The 20,192-nt window shown below is 43.6% G+C and overlaps 1 protein-coding gene across 2 annotated transcripts in view; it reads left to right on the top strand.

Annotated features, from left to right (window-relative positions):
* Positions 1–20,192, top strand: part of Atp8b1 (ATPase phospholipid transporting 8B1) — a 138,642-nt gene that overhangs the window by 45,237 nt on the left and 73,213 nt on the right. Inside the window, exon 2 of one of the 2 annotated variants that reach the window (XM_021150778.3) lies at positions 18,602–18,804. In XM_021150778.3, the coding sequence (XP_021006437.1) occupies positions 18,624–18,804 (181 nt within the window). In that variant the 5' untranslated portion in view covers positions 18,602–18,623. Of the gene's footprint in view, positions 1–18,601; positions 18,805–20,192 lie in introns of those variants that run through there. The other variant, XM_085833559.1, reaches the window with a different exon arrangement.

Below are 20,192 nucleotides of genomic sequence, written 5' to 3'. Positions count from 1 at the left end.
GAGCTTTAGGTCCGGCATGGTGATTCCACCAGAGGTTCTTTTATCCTTGAGAAGAGTTTTTGCTATCCTAGGTTTTTTGTTATTCCAGATGAATTTGCAGATTGCACTTTCTAATTCGTTGAAGAATTGATTTGGAATTTTGATGGGGATTGCATTGAATCTGTAGATTGCTTTTGGCAAAATAGCCATTTTTACAATGTTGATCCTGCCAATCCATGAGCATGGGAGATCTTTCCATCTTCTGAGATCTTCTATAATTTCTTTCTTCAGAGACTTGAAGTTTTTATTATACAGATCTTTCACTTCCTTAGTTAGAGTCACGCCAAGATATTTTATATTATTTGTGACTATTGAGAAGGGTGTTGTTTCCCTAATTTCTTTCTCAGCCTGTTTATTCTTTGTGTAGAGAAAGGCCATTGATTTGTTTGAGTTAATTTTATATCCAGCTACTTCACCGAAGCTGTTTATCAGGCTTAGGAGTTCTCTGGTGGAATTTTTAGGGTCACTTATATATACTATCATATCATCTGCAAAAAGTGATATTTTGACTTCATCTTTTCCAATTTGTATCCCTTTGATCTCCTTTTGTTGTCGAATTGCTCTGGCTAGGACTTCAAGTACAATGTTGAATAGGTATGGAGAAAGTGGACAGCCTTGTCTAGTCCCTGATTTTAGAGGGATTGCTTCAAGCTTCTCACCATTTACTTTGATGTTGGCTACTGGTTTGCTGTAGATTGCTTTTATCATGTTTAGGTATGGGCCTTGAATTCCTGATCTTTCCAAGACTTTTATCATGAATGGGTGTTGGATCTTGTCAAATGCTTTTTCCGCATCTAAGGAGATGACCATGTGGTTTTTGTCTTTGAGTTTGTTTATATACTGGATTACATTGATGGATTTCCGTATATTGAACCATCCCTGCATCCCTGGGATGAAACCTACTTGGTCAGGATGGATGATTGTTTTGATGTGTTCTTGGATTCGGTTAGCAAGAACTTTATTGAGGATTTTTGCATCAATATTCATAAGGGATATTGGTCTGAAGTTTTCTATCTTTGTTGGGTCTTTTTGTGGTTTAGGTATCAGAGTAATTGTGGCTTCATAGAATGAGTTGGGTAGAGTACCTTCTGTTTCTATTTTGTGGAATAGTTTGTGAAGAACTGGGATTAGATCTTCTTTGAAGGTCTGATAGAACTCTGCACTAAACCCATCTGGTCCTGGGCTTTTTTTAGTTGGGAGACTATTAATGACTGCTTCTATTTCTTTGGGGGATATAGGGCTGTTTAGATCATTAACCTGATCTTGATTCAACTTTGGTACCTGGTATCTGTCTAGGAACTTCTCCATTTCATCCAGGTTCTCCAGTTTTGTTGAGTATAGCCTTTGGTAGAAGGATCTGATAGTGTTTTGGATGTCTTCAGGATCTGTTGTTATGTCTCCTTTTTCATTTCTGATTTTGTTAATTAGGATGCTTTCCCTGTGCCCTCTAGTGAGTCTGGCTAAGGGTTTATCTATCTTGTTGATTTTCTCAAAGAACCAGCTCCTTGATTGGTTGATTCTTTGAATAGTTTTTCTTGTTTCCACTTGGTTGATTTCACCCCTGAGTTTGATTATTTCCTGCCGTCTACTCCTCTTGGGTGAATTTGCTTCCTTTTGTTCTAGTGCTTTTAGGTGTGTTGTCAAGCTGCTAATGTGTGCTCTCTCTAGTTTCCTTTTGGAGGCACTCAGAGCTATGAGTTTTCCTCTTAAAAATGCTTTCATTGCGTCCCATAAGTTTGGGTATGTTGTGGCTTCATTTTCATTGAACTCTAAAAAGTCCTTAATTTCTTTCTTTATTCCTTCCTTGACCAAGGTATCATTGAGAAGAGTGTTGTTCAGTTTCCACGTGAAGGTTGGCTTTCTATTATTTATTTTGTTATTGAAGATCAGCCTTAGTCCATGGTGATCTGATAGGATGCATGGGACAATTTCAATATTTTTATATCTGTTGAGGCCTGTTTTGTGACCAATTATGTGGTCAATTTTGGAGAAGGTACCATGAGGTGCTGAGAAGAAGGTATATCCTTTTGTTTTAGGATAGAATGTTCTGTAGATATCTGCCAGATCCATTTGATTCATAATTTCTCTTAGTTTCACTGTGTCCCTGTTTAGTTTCTGTTTCCATGATCTGTCCATTGGTGAAAGTGGTGTGTTGAAGTCTCCCACTATTATTGTATGAGGTGCAATGTGTGCTTTGAGATTTACTAAAGTTTCTTTAATGAATGTGGCTGCCTTTGTATTTGGAGCATAGATATTCAGGATTGATAGTTCCTCTTGGAGGATTTTACCTTTGATGAGTATGAAGTGTCCCTCCCTGTCTTTTTTAATGACTTTGGGTTGGAAGTCGATCTTATCAGATATTAGAATGGCTACTCCAGCTTGTTTCTTCATGCCATTTGCTTGGAGAATTGTTTTCCAGCCTTTCATTCTGAGGTAGTGTCTATCCTTTTCTCTGAGATGAGTTTCCTGTAAGCAGCAAAATGTTGGGTCTTGTTTGTGTAGCCAGTTTGTTAGTCTATGTCTTTTTATCGGGGAGTTGAGTCCATTGATATTAAGAGATATTAAGGAAAAGAAATTGGTGTTTCCTGTTATTTTTGATGTTAAAGTTGGCATTTTGTTCTTGTGGCTGTCTTCTTTTAGGTTTGTTGAGGGATTACCTTCTTGTTGTTTCTAGGGCGTGGTTCCTGTCCTTGTATTGGTTTTTTTCTGTTATTATCCTTTGAAGGGCTGGATTCGTGGAGAGATAATGTGTGAATTTGGTTTTGTCGTGGAATACTTTGGTTTCTCCATCTATGTTAATTGAGAGTTTGGCTGGGTATAGTAGCCTGGGCTGGAATTTGTGTTCTTTTAGTGTCTGTATAACATCTGTCCAGGATCTTCTGGCTTTCATAGTCTCTGGTGAAAAGTCTGGTGTAATTCTGATAGGCTTGCCTTTATATGTTACTTGGCCTTTTTCTCTTACTGCTTTTAGTATTCTATCTTTATTTAGAGCATTTGTTGCTCTGATTATTATGTGTCGGGAGGTATTTCTTTTCTGATCCAGTCTATTTGGAGTTCTGTAGGCTTCTTGTATGTTCATGGGCATCTCTTTCTTTAGATTTGGGAAGTTTTCTTCTATAATTTTGTTGAAGATGTTTGCTGGTCCTTTGAGTTGAAAATCTTCATTCTCATCCACTCCTATTATCCGTAGGTTTGGTCTTCTCATTATGTCCTGTATTTCTTGGATGTTTTGAGTTAGGATCTTTTTGCGTTTTACATTTTCCTTGATTGTTGTGCCGATGTTCTCTATGGAATCTTCTGCACCTGAGATTCTCTCTTCCATCTCTTGTATTCTGTTGCTGATGCTTGCATCTATGGTTCCAGATTTCTTTCCTAGGGTTTCTATCTCCAGTGTTGCCTCATTTTGGGTTTTCTTTATTGTGTCTACTTCCCTTTTTAGGTCTAGTATGGTTTTGTTCATTTCCATCATCTGTTTGGATGTGTTTTCCTGTTTTTCTGTAAGGACTTCTACCTGTTTGATTATGTTATCATGTTTTTCTTTAAGGATTTGTAACTCTTTAGCAGTGTTCTCCTGCAATTCTTTAAGGGATTTTTGTGCTTCCTCTTTATTGTCTTCTTCCTTTTTAGCAGTGTTCTCCTGCATTTCTTTAAGTGTGTTATTAACGTCCTTCTTGAAGTCCTCTATCATCATCAGGAGATATGCTTTTAAATCCGTGTCTAGCTTTTCCGGTGTGTTGGGGTGCCCTGGACTGGGTGAAGTGGGGGTGCTGGGTTCTGATGATGGTGAGTGGTCTTGGTTTCTGTTAGTAAGATTATTACGTTTACCTTTCGCCATCTGGTAATCTCTGGGGTTAGTTGTTATCGTTGTCACTATTTAAAGATTGGAGCAGAAGCTGTGTTCCACTCACCAGCAATCTCTAAATCCTGCGGCGGGGGTCGTGGGTAGCTGATGGTACCCCGGTGCTGGTCCAGCCGGAAGAGGCCTGTGGTCCTACTCAGGCCGTTTTTCTGCTTCCCTAACTAATGCAGTCTCTGGTCCCGCGTGCAATTGGATTGGAGCAGAAGCTGTGTTCCACTCTCCAGAAGTCTTAAGATCCTGTGGTGGGTGTTGTGGGTAGCTGGTGAGTGTCAGCCGACCCTGCGCCCCAGCTGCCCCGGTGCTTTTCTGACCGGAAGAGGGTTGTGGCCCTATGTAGGCCGGATTTCTCTCTCCCCAACCAGAGCAGTTTCAGGTCCCTCGTGATTGGACTGGAGCAGAAGCTGTGTTCCACTCACCAGCAGTCCCAAAATCCTGCGGCGGGGGTCGTGGGTAGCTGGCGGGTGTCAGGCAACCCTGCACTCCCGCTACCCTGGCGCTGATCCGGCCGGGTGAGGCCTGTGGTCCTACTCAGGCCGGTTTCTGCTTCCCTAACTAATGCAGTCTCAGGTCCCACGCAATTGGATTGGAGCAGAAGCTGTGCTCCACTCACCAGAAGTCTTAAGATCCTGTGGCGGGTGTTGTGGGCAGTTGGCGAGTGTCAGCTGACCCTGCGCCCCAGCTGCTCAGGTGCTTTTCTGACCGGAAGAGGGTTGTGGCCCTATGTAGGCCGGATTTCTCTCTCCCCAACCAGAGCAGTCTCAGGTCCCGCGTGATTGGACTGGAGCAGAAGCTGTGTTCCACTCACCAGCAGTCCCAAAATCCTGCGGCGGAGGTCGTGGGTAGCTGGCGGGTGTCAGGCAACCCTGCGCTCCCGCTACCCTGGCGCTGATCCGGCCGGGTGAGGCCTGTGGCCCTACCCCTGTCTTGATTTTTAAATGCAATTTTTTTCCTAGCTGTCTCCACCCATGTCAGCTTCCCGCACTGAGTGCTGTGGCTGATCACAGGTGACTAGTAATAATTAATAATAGTGAGGCTGGTTTAAGATGAAAAAAAAATCTGGGACCAGGAGCTGTTCAGGGTCCTGTGACTTGACCTGCCTGGCTAACTCCCCCACCCTCAGCCTTAACAGATGGGCTGGAGAGAGTCACACTCCTCTCCTTGGCAGACACTGTCAGTGCGACAGGCAGTTCCAGAAATGAGGCATTGCCAAGGCCAATGCGTTGCAGAAGGTTCAAGCTCTGTGGAAGGTGACTCCATTCAACCTCTGAACATTTTCTGGCACTTTCCATTGTACTTTCCTGCCTCTGCCTTTGTGTTCTGGTTCTTCCTCATTCCTGAAAATCCTCTTGCTTCCCTCCTTACTACTACCCAAAGTTCCTCAGTGCTCCTATGAGTCTTATTGTCCACTCAAACATAGAGAGGAAGTAACCAACCACATAGAGCACATCAGACACGCCTGCCTGTAGGTTGGAAAGTTTGATGCATTTTTGTTAAGTTCTTCTTTTCCTTTACCCAGGCGTTAGTCATAGTCACAGAAAGTGACCTACAGTTGAGACTTGAAGTCCTTGAGTGATAGCAGAGTTCCAGCACTTCCTGGACCGAGCTTCTGTTGCAGTGACTCCACCCTGCTCACTATGTCACATGGGTCACAGCCCAGGTGGGTGGAGAGAGGACTGAAGTCGAATGACCCTACTACCTAGAAGCTAGGTGACCTTTGGCAAGTTACTTGGCACTGCACTCATCTCATTGGCAGTGCTGAAACCTAGCCACATGCCTTGGACCGTTTCTACCACAACTATAGGGGTCAACTGTCAGGGGCTCCCTAAAAGGAGTCATCTGTATACGGAGATGGAGGGGAACCAATGACAAAGCTGGACAAAGAAAGGCCCAAGTGTGCAGGGTTTCCACAGCCCTTTTTCCACGGCTGTGACTCAGGATGAGAGTAGGGAATGGAATCAGATCAGGGGTGGGCTTCTGCTACAGCACAGAGAAGCCTTTTATCTCGAGTGAGTGAGGATCAGAGCTAGATTGTCTCCGCAGTGGTGACGCAATGGTGCCTTTGTTTTATGTTAGCCGCTTTGGCTTCTGGGTTCTTAGGCTTTGGTTTGGAGAGGAAATAAATACAGTCCTACATGTGCTGGGAACTGCAGTCAGATTGTTTCCCTAATAAAGTTTGATTTTAATCTCTCTTAGATCTATGTTATTAGCATTGCCTCATGAGATTCCTTGTCTGATTTTAGCTGTCAACAGGCTTGTCAGATTCTACCTTCAAGAATATTAGGCATGGGCTGGCGAGATGGCTCAGTGGGTAAGAGCACTGACTGCTCTTCTGAAGGTCCTGAGTTCAAATCCCAGCAACCACATGGTCCAGGCTCACAACCACCCGTAATGTGATCTGACGCCCTCTTTGGGTGTGTCTGAAGACAGCAACAATGTACTTATTTATAATAATAAATAAATCTTTGGGCCGTATGAGCAGGGACTGAGTGAGCGGGGCCGACTGGAGTGAACAGAGATCCTAAATACAATTCCCAACAACCACATGACGGCTCACAACCATCTGTACAGCTACAGTGTACTCATACACATTAAGGAAAGAAAGAAGGATAGAAAGAAAGAAAGAAAGAAAGAAAGAAAGAAAGAAAGAAAGAAAGAAAGAAAGACAGGAAGGAAGGAAGGAAGGAAGGAAGGAAGGAAGGAAGGAAGGAAGGAAGGAAGGAAGGAAGGAAAGAAGGAAGGAAGGAAGGAAGTTAGGCATATTCCAAATGGGGCATAACATGTATCAGAACTAATCAGGATAAAGAGAGATTTCTACTTCCCATCACAAGATGAAGGCCCAGGATGCTCAGTTTATTTGTTTGTTTGTTTTTCTTTGTCTTTTCAAGATGGAGTCTCTCTGTGTAGCCCTGTCTATCCTGGAACTCATCTTGTAAACCAGGCTGGCTTTGAACTCAAGAGATCTGCCTGCTGAGTTCTGGGATTAAAGGCGTGAGCCACCTGCTTACTTTGAAATGGCAAGTTGTCACAGCCTAGAATCACCTGAGAAGAGAGGTTTAATTGAATTGTCTAGATCAAGGCCTGTGGGCATGTCTTGGGGTGGGGTTGTCCTGATTGTTAATTGATGCTGATAATGCTTTCCCCTATGAAGATGGTCTTGAACTGTATAGGACAGGAGAGAGTTACATGAAAACAAGTAAGCAAGGACACAGTGTGTGAACATGTTGCTTTAAGTTCCGGCCTTGACTTCCCTGGAATGATGAGCTACGACCTGCAATTGTGGGCCACGTGAATCCCCCTTTCCTCTGAAGCTGCATTTGTTCAATAGAGTGGTTTCAATAGGAATGCCCTCCCCCAAGCCCCGTAGACTGGTGTATTTGAATGCTTGGCCCACATGGAGTGGTGCTATTAGGCATGTCCTTGTGGGAGTACGTGTGGCCTTCTTAGAGGAAGTGTGTCACTGTGGAGGTGGGCTTTGAGGTCTCATATGTTCAAACTATGCCCAGTGTGGCACACAATCGTTTCTGCTGCCCGTGGATCAAGACATAAAACTCTCAGCTCCTTTTCCAGCACCATGTCTGCCTGCATGCTGCCATGCTTCCCACCATGATGATCACAAACTAAATCTCTGAACTGTAAGCCAGTCCCAATGAAAAGTTTTACTTTATAAGAGTCGCTTTGGTCATGTGTCTCTTCACAGCAATAGAAACCCTAACTAAGACAGTCAGGATCTTTTAGCCACAGTGATAGACTTGAAACTAACCCAGGGCTTTCTTGGAAATAATGTTGGTTAATTAGGCATCCAATTGGGGAGCTATGACTGTTGAGATGAATAGTACCAGTATTCATGGCTGCATGATGCTTTATCCTCAAATGTAGGCACTTAAGTTAACACAGGTCTACCATCTCCAAGGTTATGGACAGATGTCTGGTAGAGCTTAGCTAAGTCTTCTGCCTCAGGGTGTCTCACAACACTACAATGAAGGTGTCTTGCTAAGGGTCTCACTTGAAGACAAGACTGTAGATTATGCTTTCTTTTTTTTTTTAAATTTATTTATTTATTATATGTAAGTAGACTGTAGCTGTCTTCAGAAGAGGGAGTCAGATCTCCTTACGGATGGTTGTGAGCCACCATGTGGTTGCTGGGATTTGAACTCAGGACCTTTAGAAGAACATTTGGGTGCTCTTACCCACTGAGCCATCTCACCAGCCCTAGATTATGCTTTCAAGTTCACATGACTGCTGGCTAACTTCATTTCCTTGGGGATTCTAGTGCTTTCTGGGCACTGCTCCATCAAAGCCACAAAGAGGATAGAGTTGCCTGGCAAGAAGAAAGGCACTGATTTTTGTAACCCAATAATAAAAATGACTTTTCATCACCTGTTGCAATGTTTTGTTGCTTGGATACAAGGTACCATGTCTCTCTCCCAGTGAAAGAGAAGGGATGGCCCCAGTCTGTTGTATAACTTGGTTCTTGCCCAGGGGGACTCAAACTCAGACAGAGAAACTCAGAATGTTCATTTCTGCCCACTCTCAAGTTTGTCTTGTTCATAGACTAATAAAGCTTTCAGGAAGAAAAGAAATTTTTCTTCTCTTCTCTTCTCTTCTCTTCTCTTCTCTTCTCTTCTCTTCTCTTTCTTTTAAAAAAAAAAAACAAAACAAAACAAAATAGGGAATGGTTGAGACAGTTCCATGCTACAGACCTCGCTAGCCTGGAGCTCACTGTGTAGCCCAGGTTGGCTTCAAACTTGCACAGTTCCTGTCCCTCAACCTCCCAAGTGCTGAGCTCCCGGAATGAGCCACCATGCCTAAAAGAAGACATTTCTGAAATACAGTTTTCCTCTTTGGGCTTATAGTTAGTTACCAAGGTCAATGATGCTGACTGTTTAACAGAATACATCATGATATAATGACATTGCATTTATGTGTCCTATGCTACATGTTCTTTGTCATGTGTTCTAAACAGGATTGATCTCATCTCAATATGCAGAGCTTAAAATGGTCTCCAATGACCCCCACAACCCCTGATGGCCAAACCTTCCAATGTTCTTATGTAGGCCTCCAGCAGAAGCTGTAGCCCAAATTAAAGGTGTACGTACACCTTTAATCCCAGATGACCTTGAACTTGGAGATCTTGTCTTAATCTTCTGGAATTCATAGCCAGTATGCCTCAAGATCTCTATACCAAGATCCAGGTCAGAAACTTGTATCTCCCAGCCTCCAGATTAGGATCACTGGTGAGCCTTCCAATTCTGGATTGTAGTTCATCCCAGATATAGTCACTACAGTTGACAACCAGGAATAGCCACTACAGTTGTCTACATCAACTAACTCTTACCCCATCTGAAAGGCCATGTTGTTCTCTCCTTTTTTTCTATGGGAAACGAGAACTTCCTTTCTTCCTTTCTTCCTTTCTTCCTTTCTTCCTTTCTTCCTTCCTTCCTTCCTTCCTCTCTCTCTCTCTCTCTCTCTCTCTCTCTCTCTCTCTCTCTCTCTCTCTCTCTTTCTTTCTTTCTTTCTTTCTTTCTTTCTTGATTTTTCAAGCCAGGGTTTCTCTGTGTAGCCCTGGCTGTCCTGGCACTCACTTTGTACACCAGGCTGGCCTCGAACTCAGAAATCTGCCTGCCTCCGAGTGCTGGGATTAAAGGCGAATGCCACCACACCCAGCTTACGTGAACTTTCTTAAACATGCTAAATTATGCACTGAAGTTACAAAACTAGTGAATCTCGGAGATAACGTTCCAACCCAGGCCCATGCTCCTTCTTTCCCTCCCTGCCTCTCAGTCTTCCTCCCTCTCTTCTTTTCTTCCTTCCTTTCTTGAACAGGCCCTCATAGCTTAGCCCAGGCTGGCCTCAAACCTGTGTTCCATCTGCGTCAGTCTCCCAAGTGCTGTAAAGGCATGCACTGCCAAGCCCAGCCCCCATTCTAACACAGGGGCTGGGGTGGTGTGGGACAGGAGGGCTATGGTATAAACCTGAAGACTACTATTTGGCCCAGGATTTTGTGATGTGTCCCATAGCATCTGTGTCCATTCCCTGACACCTAGCTGGTTCCAGGTGGCTTATTGGAAATCCAGGACTCCCCAGCTGAGCTTTGCTCTTTGAAAGTGTGCTCACCACATACTCTCATCCCAGCAGAATATCCTATATCCTATAGTAACCAGTGCATTAGGAGTTAAATGCTCTAGCACTTTTAACCACCCAGTCCCTTTTGGCTGCATCTCTGCCTGTCCTGCTGATAGCTAGAATGAGAATCCTAAGGATGAGGAGTTGGAGGATGTAGGTAGATTTGATCTTAAGTCAATTTATGCTAGTACTCAGGAAGATTAATTTTTTTCCAATGTGCGGTAATATTAATTCTATAAAGTTATAGTATTTACTCCAAGGCTGAAATCAAACAACTTTCCCTTTTAACGTACACACAGTGTGCATTTTAAGCAGTGATAAATTGATGTAGCAATGTGAAGCCTACCCAAAAAACTATAAACAATTTCGTGGCTCCTTCCAAGTAAGCTGACTATGGGCTCTTTCTAAGGATAGATGACAGAAAATCTCCTGAATGCTACAGCTCAGTGATAAGTTAAAAAAAAAAAAAACCAAAAGTATAAGTTATTCAGTTATTTGCCAACGTGCTGTCCCCCCTTTCTTTCTCTCTCTCTCTCTCTCTCTCTCTCTCTCTCTCTCTCTCTCTCTCCTCCCTCTCTCTCTCTCTCTCTCTCTCTCTCTCTCTCTCTCTCTCTCTGTGTGTGTGTGTGTTTGAGACAGGGTCCCATGAGACAGGCTTGGCCCCCACTGTTATAGCTGAAGCTGCTCTTGAATTATTGATCTTCTTGCTCTCCCCTCACTACTGCTTAGATTACAGTCATGTGCTGTCGCCTCTTTTGGTGGTCCCACTTGTTAGGCAAGCACTCCATCTCTACATCTTCAGCCTTTCTCTTTGTTGTTTGAAACCAGGTTTCACAGAGTGCAGATTAGCTGCAAGCATTATGAAGCAGCCAAAGCTGGCCTTGAACTCTGTGTGTACAAGTGTGTGTGTCACCAGGAGTCAGCTCTCCACCTTATTTGGGGTGACAAGGCCTCCCAGTGAACTCATAACTCTTCAGTTTGGCTAGACTGGCTAACCAGTGAACCCCAGGCGTCTGCTTGTGCCTGCCTCGCCAGCAATGGGACTCTGGGAACTCACTGCTGTGCCAAACTGGACTTTAACATGTGTAGTGGGGATCTGAACTCAGGTCTTTGACCTTGCATGACAAGTGCTTTACCAACTAAACCAGCTCTTTGACCTTGAACTCTTGAGCCTTCTGCCCCCACCTCCAAAATGCTAAGATTACAAGCCTGTGCTGCCACATCAAGTTCTGTTGTTCCTTTTAGAACATGATCATATTAAACAGGTTAAGGGAGTGTAGTGGCTATTCCTGGTTGTCAGCTTGACTATATCTGTAATGAACTACAATCCAGAATTGGAAGGCTCACCAGTGATCCTAATCTGGAGGTTGGGAGAAACAAGTTTCTGACCTGATCTTGGCATGGAGATTTTGAGGCATAGTGGTTATGAATTCCAGAAGACAGGGAGGTCAAGGTCATCTGGGATTAAAGGCACGGAGGCACACATCTTCAATCTGGGCCACAGCTTCTGCTAGAGACCTATGTAAGGAGATTGGAAGAAGGAAGATTTTTACTCTCTATCTTCTTCACCTGCTTGCCTTGTGGGACTAAGCAACTGCTAGCTAGATCCTTGGACTTCCATTCACAGCTGCTACTGACCATTGTTGGGAGTTGGACTGCAGACTGTAAGTCATCAACAAATTCCTTTATGATATAGAAACTACCCATTAGTTCTGTGACTCTAGAGAACCCTGCCTAATATAATATGTAAAGACTGTGGGACTTTTTTTTTTTTTTTTTGGTTTTTCGAGACAGGGTTTCTCTGTCCTGGCTGTCCTGGAACTCACTTTGTAGACCAGGCTTGCCTTGAACTGAGAAATCCACCTGCTTTTGCTTCCTGGGTGCTGGGATTAAAGGCGTGCACCACCATGCCTGGTTTACGTGAACTTTTTTTTTTTTTTTTTGGTTTTTCGAGACAGGGTTTCTCTGTGTAGCCCTGGCTGTCCTGGAACTCACTTTGTAGACCAGGCTAGCCTCGAACTCAGAAATCCACCTGTCTCTGCCTCCCAAGTGCTGGGATTAAAGGCGTGCGCCACCACTGCTGGGCTGACTGTGGGACTTTTAAAGTTATTTAAATCTTGGGAATGAATAAAAAAAGTAGTGATGTGTTTGTGTGTCAAGTTGACAAGGGGTCAATTGTACTGGCTGGTTTTGTGTGTCAACTTGACACAGGCTAGAGTTATCACAGAGAAAGGAGTTTCAGTTGGGGAAGTGCCTCCATGAGATCCAGCTGTGGGCATTTTCTCAGTTGGTGATCAAGAGGGGAGGACCTATGGTGGGTGGTGCCATCCCTAAGCTGTGTAGTCTTGAGTTCTATAAGAGAGCAAGCTGAGCAAGCCAGGGGAAGCAAGCCAGTAAGAAATATCCCTCCATGGCCTCTGCATCAGCTCCTGTATCCTGACCTCCTTTGGTGATGAACAGCAAGCTGGAAGTGTAAGCTGAATAAGCCCTTTCTTCCCCAACTTGCTTCTTGGTCATGATGTTTGTGCAGGAATAGAAACCCTGACACATATTAAAAGTCAATCCTTTAAAACATCCAATGTCTTTGAAAATTCAAAGTCTTAACTGTGGGCTCCACTAAAATACTTTCTTCCTTCTTTCTTCCTTAAAGAGGGAAAAATAAAGCCGGGCGTGGTGGCGCACGCCTTTAATCCCAGCACTCGGGAGGCAGAGGCAGGCGAATTTCTGAGTTCGAGGCCAGCCTGGTCTACAAAGTGAGTGCCAGGACAGCCAGGGCTACACAGAGAAACCCTGTCTCGAAAAAACCTAAAAAAAAAAAAAAAAAAGAGGGAAAAATATCAGGGCACAACCACAATCAAAATCAAAATCAAACTCTAACCATCCAATGTCTGGAATCCACTCATGATATTCTGGGCCCCTTCGAGGAATTGGGTCACTTCTCCAGCTCTGCCCTTTGTAGCATAGACCTTGTCTTCTAGGCTCCAGCTGCCTGCACTCCACTGTTGCTGTTGTTCTTGGCGGTCATCTCATGGTACTGGCATCTTCAAAACTCAGCTGTCTTCCCCTGCAACTAGGCTACACCAATAGTCTCTCATAGGCTCTCTTCATGGTGCCAAGTCTCAACTCCTTTGCATGACCCCTTAAGTCCTGGGCCATCAATTGCAACTGAGGCTGCATCTTCACCAATGGCCTTCCACGGCCTCTCACAGTGCCGAGCCTCAGCTGCTCTTTGTGACCCCTTTATGTATTCAAAACCAGTAACACCTGGGCGACTCTTATACATTACCAGGTCCAGTCATGGCTATCGCTGGAACACAGTCCCTGTGCTCTCAGAAAACACTTCCCAGAAGATTTCACCTCAGTGATGCTCTTCTTAATCACAGCTAATTTCTTAGCTCCAGCTAACCAGCATCAATAGTCCCATTAATGCAAAGGTTTCACTTTAGTAGTTCTGGTATCTTGTTAATCACAGCTGATTCTTCAGTCCCAGCTAACCAAAACCACAGAATCTTCACACTCAAAACAGTAACAGCCCTGATAAGAGTCTTTTTTTTCTCTGAAATTTCACAATCCAGGCCTCCATCTTCTGCACTGTTCTCAACATTATCTTCCAAGCTCCTACAATACATCCCACAGAGCTCTTAACATCCCAATGGCTCTTCCAGCTCAAAGTTCCAAAATCCTTCTACGGTCCTCCCCAAAACATGGTCAGATTGTCACAGATTGTACTATGCTGGTACCAATTTGTCTTAGTCAGGGTTTCTATTCCTGCACAAACATCATGACCAAGAAGCAAGTTGGGGAAGAAAGGGCTTATTCAGCTTACACTTCCAGCTTGCTGTTTATTATCAAAGGAGGTCAGGATACAGGAGCTGATGCAGAGGCCATGGAGGGATGTTTCTTCCTGGCTTGCTTCCCCTGGCTTGCTCAGCTTGCTCTCTTATAGAACTCAAGACTACACAGCCTAGGGATGGCACCACCCACCATGGGTCCTCCCCTCTTGATCACCAACTGAGAAAATGCCCCACAGCTGGATCTCATGGAGGCAGTTCCCCAACTGAAACTCCTTTCTCTGTGATAACTCTAGCCTGTGTCAAGTTGACACACAAAACCAGCCAGTACAGGGAGGAAATGTCATCTTGGGGGCTGGCAAGATGACTCTGCAGTTAAGAGTGCTTGCTGACAAAGCTGATAAGCTGAGTTCCATCCCCTGGTCCCACATGATGGAAGGAGAGAACTGACTCCTGAAGTTGTCTCGTCCTCTGCATGTTTGCCCAAGTGCATGCACATGCACACACACACACACACACACAGACATACATTATTAATAAAAATACCATCATAATTGGCTGTGGATGTGTAGGAAGGTTCCCAACCCCAGCATCCTCACAGCAAGGGAGATGCAACGGTGTCATCCTAGTGATTGTCTGGTGTACATCGTTTCTGGTTACATATCCCAGAAAGAATGAGGGAGGTAACACCCCTAAATCAAAATGGCAACTCTTGTTATTAAGGGACATTTTCCCTTCATAACTACTTCAGCTGGTAGTAGTTTATTTCTCCCCCCTCCCCCCAAATGTGTTCTATTGACCCAGTTTGTTGTGAATTTTATTTGACTTTGGACATTCGATGTTGACCAGTTGTCTTATTGATCTTATTTAATTTCATTATAGCTTTGGGGTCAGCAGGCTTTTTCTTTTCTTTTCTTTCTTTCTTTTCTTTTTTTTTTTTTTTGGTTTTTCGAGACAGGGTTTCTCTGTATAGCCCTGGGTATCCTGGAACTCACTTTGTAGACCAGGCTGGCCTCGAACTCAGAAATCTGCCTGCCTCTGCCTCCCAAGTGCTGGGATTAAAGGCATGCGCCACCACGCCCGGCAGCAGACTTTTTTTTATAAAGGGTCAGAGAGCAAATACTTTAGGGTTTGGGTCCTTATGGTGCCCATAGTAAGTACTGTAGTTGGCGCTGTTTCTGCAGCCATAGGCAATAATGCCTAGATAGATGAGCAAAGATGTTCTAATAGGACTTGGAGAAAGTAGGTGATGGTCCAAGTAGAGCCCCTGGACTATAATTTACCAACTGCTGTCTAGACTACTAGTCCTGTAAGTACAGAATCAAAATTACATCCTCTTTGGCAGATGTGGCACCTGACCTGGGATATTGTGGTGGGCTAGAAAGGTTGCTTCTTACATGCAGTGTCTTCAGAACCTTACAAGAAGCCCTGCTATATTTCCTATGCATGCTACGGTCTTGAACAATGCTTTTTTGATGGTCTCAAAAAAGCCAGCCTCTAAAAGAGCTCTATATTGCTAGACTTTTGACCTTGGCTGTTTTGTTGGTTTGTTTTCGTCTTGTTTGAGTTTCAAGTTTTAAGCCTTCATCCAGTATTGTTGGAATCTGGTAATACCAGGTAGGAGGTATGAACTGGAAGTTGATAGCAAAGAATATTGATAGCAAACACTTCTCTTTGGTATCCTTATCTCCAGATCTTTGCCCTCTGTGTCTCTAGATCTTTGAATGCCAAATAATGTGACTCTGGGTTCCTGTAGAGCAGTGGTTCTTAACCTTCCTAATGCTGCAACCCTTTAATACAGTTCCTCATGTTGCGGCTGCCCACCCCCAACCCTAAAATCATTTTTGATGCTACTTCATAACTGTAATGTTGCTACTGTTATGAGTCATAGTGTAAATATCTGTGTTTTCTGATGGTCTTAGGTGATCCCCACAGGGTTCACAATACGCTGGTTGAGAACCACTTCCGTAGTGATTGTGGTCTAGTCAGGTTCCTGTGTGTTCATACTTGTGAAAGTGCTAGAAAGTATACAAATAATAATGCTATCCCACAGAGGTGACCTGTTCCGTGTCATCGGTAGACGGGGACTTTGACATTACAGTCTAAAGAACGAGAATCCATCATGCTTAGACCGAGGGAAAAGCAGGATCAAAGGACCCGAGGCAAGGAAGATATGTTTGGTTGATGAACTGAGCATCTCTGTGATGTGGATGCTGGTATTCAATCTTCCAAAGCAGGAGATGGAAGTTCAACTGCTGAGTATCAGTCAGGACCAAGCTCTCCTTCAGGGGAGTGTATGAGATACTAAAAAGTGGGAAATCACCATCTAGAAACAGTTTTAGGTGATAAGATATAACACATGTTTCTGCTTCAGTCATAGCCACGTACAAGTTGATTAGTAATGGTCAGAGGTGTGGGTAGCTCAGCCAGAGCAATTTGGGGCCTTTTCAAAGAGAGCGTATTATGTTTATATACTAGGTAAAGCATAGATGCTACTGCATAATAAATCCAAATCAGTTTAATGACTGCACCAGTGACATACACGGATTGATAAACTCACAGAATTCTGAAAAGAAGAAATACAAAGTCCACAGTGAAAATCCAAACCAAACCAAACCAAAACCAAAGCAAACAACCAAACAAAACGCTGGTAGTCTCCTGGCCATTGATGTGTTTACAAAGAAGAAACAAAGCATGCTGATTGGAAGGACACAGAGAGGGAAGGGCCATGCCCATGCTTAAATGTACCACGAAGACTCCATTTGTAAGGGGATGGTAGTCTATGTTTTAGGCATAATTTTGGAGCAGGAAAAGTGTAAAGGGTGGATGAGTCCTTCTGTTTGCTGTTGTAAATAACACTTATCTAACAGTGGACACAATGGCTAACAGTCGTGACTGGCTAATGCTTACTGAGTCCTTGCTATCAGTGACCCACTGCTTACTGAGTCCTTGTTATCAGTGACCCACTAATTGGAGTACTTTGCATTCATCATTCACTTAAAGATTCATTTTTATCTATGTATGTGAGCATGACCACAGGCTTTAGGGTGGCCTCTGGCCTCCAATTCCCAGGAGCTAGAGTGACAGGTGGTTGTGAGTCACCCAGTGTAGGTTCCAGGAACCAAACTTGTGTCCTCTGGAGGGGAAGCAATCGATCTTAGCCACTGAACCTTCTCTCTCCAGCCCCAATCTTTATACTTAAAATAATGCATGCCAGATGCTGGCATTTGCATCAGTAACTGGGACTATTCTGCTTCTATGGGCCTATAGCTCACTATCCTCCCACAATGCATTGTGGCACCACTCAGTGCTCTCTCTCCCGGTCATTTTCTAAATTGACATACACTATTCCAACCGAATGAGCACTGACTCATGCGTATAGTTGACACTCTTTAGTTCCCGGCTTGCTTCTGGTTTTTACTGGTTTAAGTCCCACTAGACTTTTTTTATATGGATTTTCCTCTCATATTAAACTTGAAAATTCTCACACCCATTAATATAAATGCTATTCTAGATGTCCAAGATGCCGGGTTTGGTGTAAATTGTGCACTCATGTCAAGAGTTTCTCTGCAAGCAACTTAAACTTAATTACAGCACATAATAAGCTATAGCACAGAGGTAGAGTACAAGTGCTATTTCCTGGAAAGTGATTGTTGTTGTCACAAAGTTTTCAATATTCCAGAGTCTTGGTTTTCTTCTCAGTAGAGAACAAGTAATAATGACTTCCTCAGGGTGATATGAAACTTTCAAAGGAGCAGTGTTTATGAAGCCCTTAGTCTAGGGACTGGTGTATAGTTAACTCTAAGTGAATGTAGGCTGCTACTGCTCACAATACTCAGTCCATGGCAGACTGACACGTGGGTAAATAATGGCAGGCTGCATGAGTGTCCTCAAGTAACCCAAGGAATTTGTGTAAATATTTTCCCAATATAAATAGAACTCCGGGTATCCTTGTTTCCAGCGTAGAGGTATTTTATGCAGCAGCATACCCTCAAACAAATCCGAGAGAGGGAGGGAGGATGGTGGTGGGAGGAGGGCAGGAGATGGAAGGAGTGTTTGTTTCTTGAAGCAAACCGATTAAAGACTCAAAGTATTAGCATTCACAAGAAACAGTTCTCTTACGGCAGCAGTGTTCCAGCTCTGTCTAAAGTGGGAAATAAAGTTCCATGAAACATATTAATATAATGCAAATAAATGTGTGCTTCTGGGTACCATAAAGCTTTTTTTTTTTTTAACCAGAAAGTACTTGTTGTTACTACATGAATCATGCTTCAATACTGTTAAATCTATTTCACTTTTATTTTAACATTGAGTGTGACCCTACTGAATTTATTACACTAGATAGAGATGGACAATTTGGAATATTTCTTTTAAGGTTTGTGTGGCCTCCTAGAAGGAAAGAATTGAGAGAGATTGAGTCTTATAGTTACATGTTTTTCTTTGTGTGTGTTATGTATGTGGGTATTATATATGGATGCATGTGTATATACAAGTACCAGAAGTGACCATGGGTATCTCCCTCAGGTCCTTCTGCTCCTGTGAGGACCTAAGGAAGCAAATCACAGACTTATAAACTTCTCTTTTTCCCCCTCAATTCTGGTCTGGCACTTAACCAATAGTGTTTTTGTTCTTGTTGCAGAGCAAGTTAAACTTTTACATCACTATTCGTGATATTTGCATTGTCAGCGGCTCAGCGTTCTATAAAAGGGGTCTTCTGACAGGATGCAGCAAGATTCAGCCCAACACGGGAAAGTCACGACTCACTCCTGTTTCCTCCTTTTCTCTCCAGGTAGTTCCAATTTGCCAGCAGAATGAACACAGAAAGAGACTCGGAGACAACATTTGATGAGGAGTCTCAGCCCAACGATGAAGTGGTCCCCTACAGTGATGATGAAACGGAAGACGAACTTGAAGACCAGGGCTCCACGGTTGAACCAGAACAGAATCGTGTCAACAGAGAAGCTGAGAAGAAGAGAGAGACATTCCGGAAAGGTGACTAGGTGGAGGACCTGCTGAGGGTGTACTGTATGTGTGGATGCTCTATGGGGCAGGGGAAATGTACCAAAATTGTCTGGTGCATTCCACGTGGTCTAGGAGGGTATCTTCCTGTCCTCCTCGGGTGGCACTGAGCACGTACCTATCATCCCCAATGTGGCAAGGGTGGAAGCGCATATCTGACAAGTTCTGTCAAGAGAGCAGAAGGTTTGGTTAGTGCATGTAGTTTATGAAGGGGGATTGTGTGTAGAAGAATTGGCTTGCCACGACGCTCAGGAATCTGAAAAGTATACATGCCAATCATAATAATAAATAAAATTTTATTTAAACGATTTGCATTGCTAAATAGCATAAGCACTAAAGTGGCTCCATTGATACTTGAGGCTGGGGATAAGAGCTGGCTCAGTGGATAAGAGCACTTGCTGAGTAAGCATGAAGACTTGAGTTTAAATCCACAGTCCCCTTATAAAACAAAACAAAACAAAACAAATATGAGTATGTCCACTCACGTGCCTATAACCCTAGTTCAGTGTTAGGCAGTGGGGCTGGGGGCTTTCTGGCTGCTAGCTTAGTCTTCTTCAGGGACTCCAGGTTCAGTAAGAGGGAATAAGGCAGAGAGTGGAAGAGAATGGCACCCTGATATCTTCCTCTGGCCTCTCTCTGCACATATGTGAAAGCATACCCAAGCCTACAGTTGATCATATATCATATACTTAGTGTGTCTATGAAGGTTGGCTCCTGTGCCCACAAATCGACAAACACGAGCGGTATCCACATGCAGTTTTCACACTGTGCTGAAATAAATGCACTTTGGCGAATATTCAACCAGTGTTGAAATGTGTCTTTTCTCTGCTCAGCAGAGGTCAGGATATCACACACTGAGGGCAGCTTCCCAAAGAACTCGCAGAGGCAAGGACTCTTTGGAGGAGTGATATTGGAACATTCACATACATTCCGTGACTGTACATTGGGATCAGGCCAAGAGCTCTTTTGTCCTTTGTAATGCTTCCTGATACTTTAGGGGACCTTGGAGCCTCCATACCTTTTGTTCAGTCACTTGTGAATATAAAAACGGCTGTGACCCTCCAGAAAGAATTTTTGTTGGTTATGTTTGCATGTTTACTTTAAAAATATTTGTATTAATTCTTTAAGAATGTTATATGATGCATTTTAATTAATTTCCCCCCAATTCCTCCGTTTAGTTCCTCCCAGACCTGCTGTCACTTTCCTACCCCCTTGGTTTTGTTTCTCCCTTTTCTATTAATTTAATAACCCAATAATTCCAACTCGTACTAGCCATATACTACTGAGCATGCAGCTATCTATGGTCGATCGATCTACCAGGAATCATACCCATAAAGGAAACTGACTCTCCCTACTCCAGG

This window comes from Mus caroli, unplaced genomic scaffold (assembly GCF_978045245.1).
Source record: "Mus caroli unplaced genomic scaffold, Mus_caroli_1 scaffold_19, whole genome shotgun sequence".
NCBI classification, from domain to species: Eukaryota; Metazoa; Chordata; class Mammalia; order Rodentia; family Muridae; genus Mus; species Mus caroli.
Note: the sequence above shows the minus strand (reverse complement) of the source record. Positions and strands in the feature narration are given on the sequence as shown.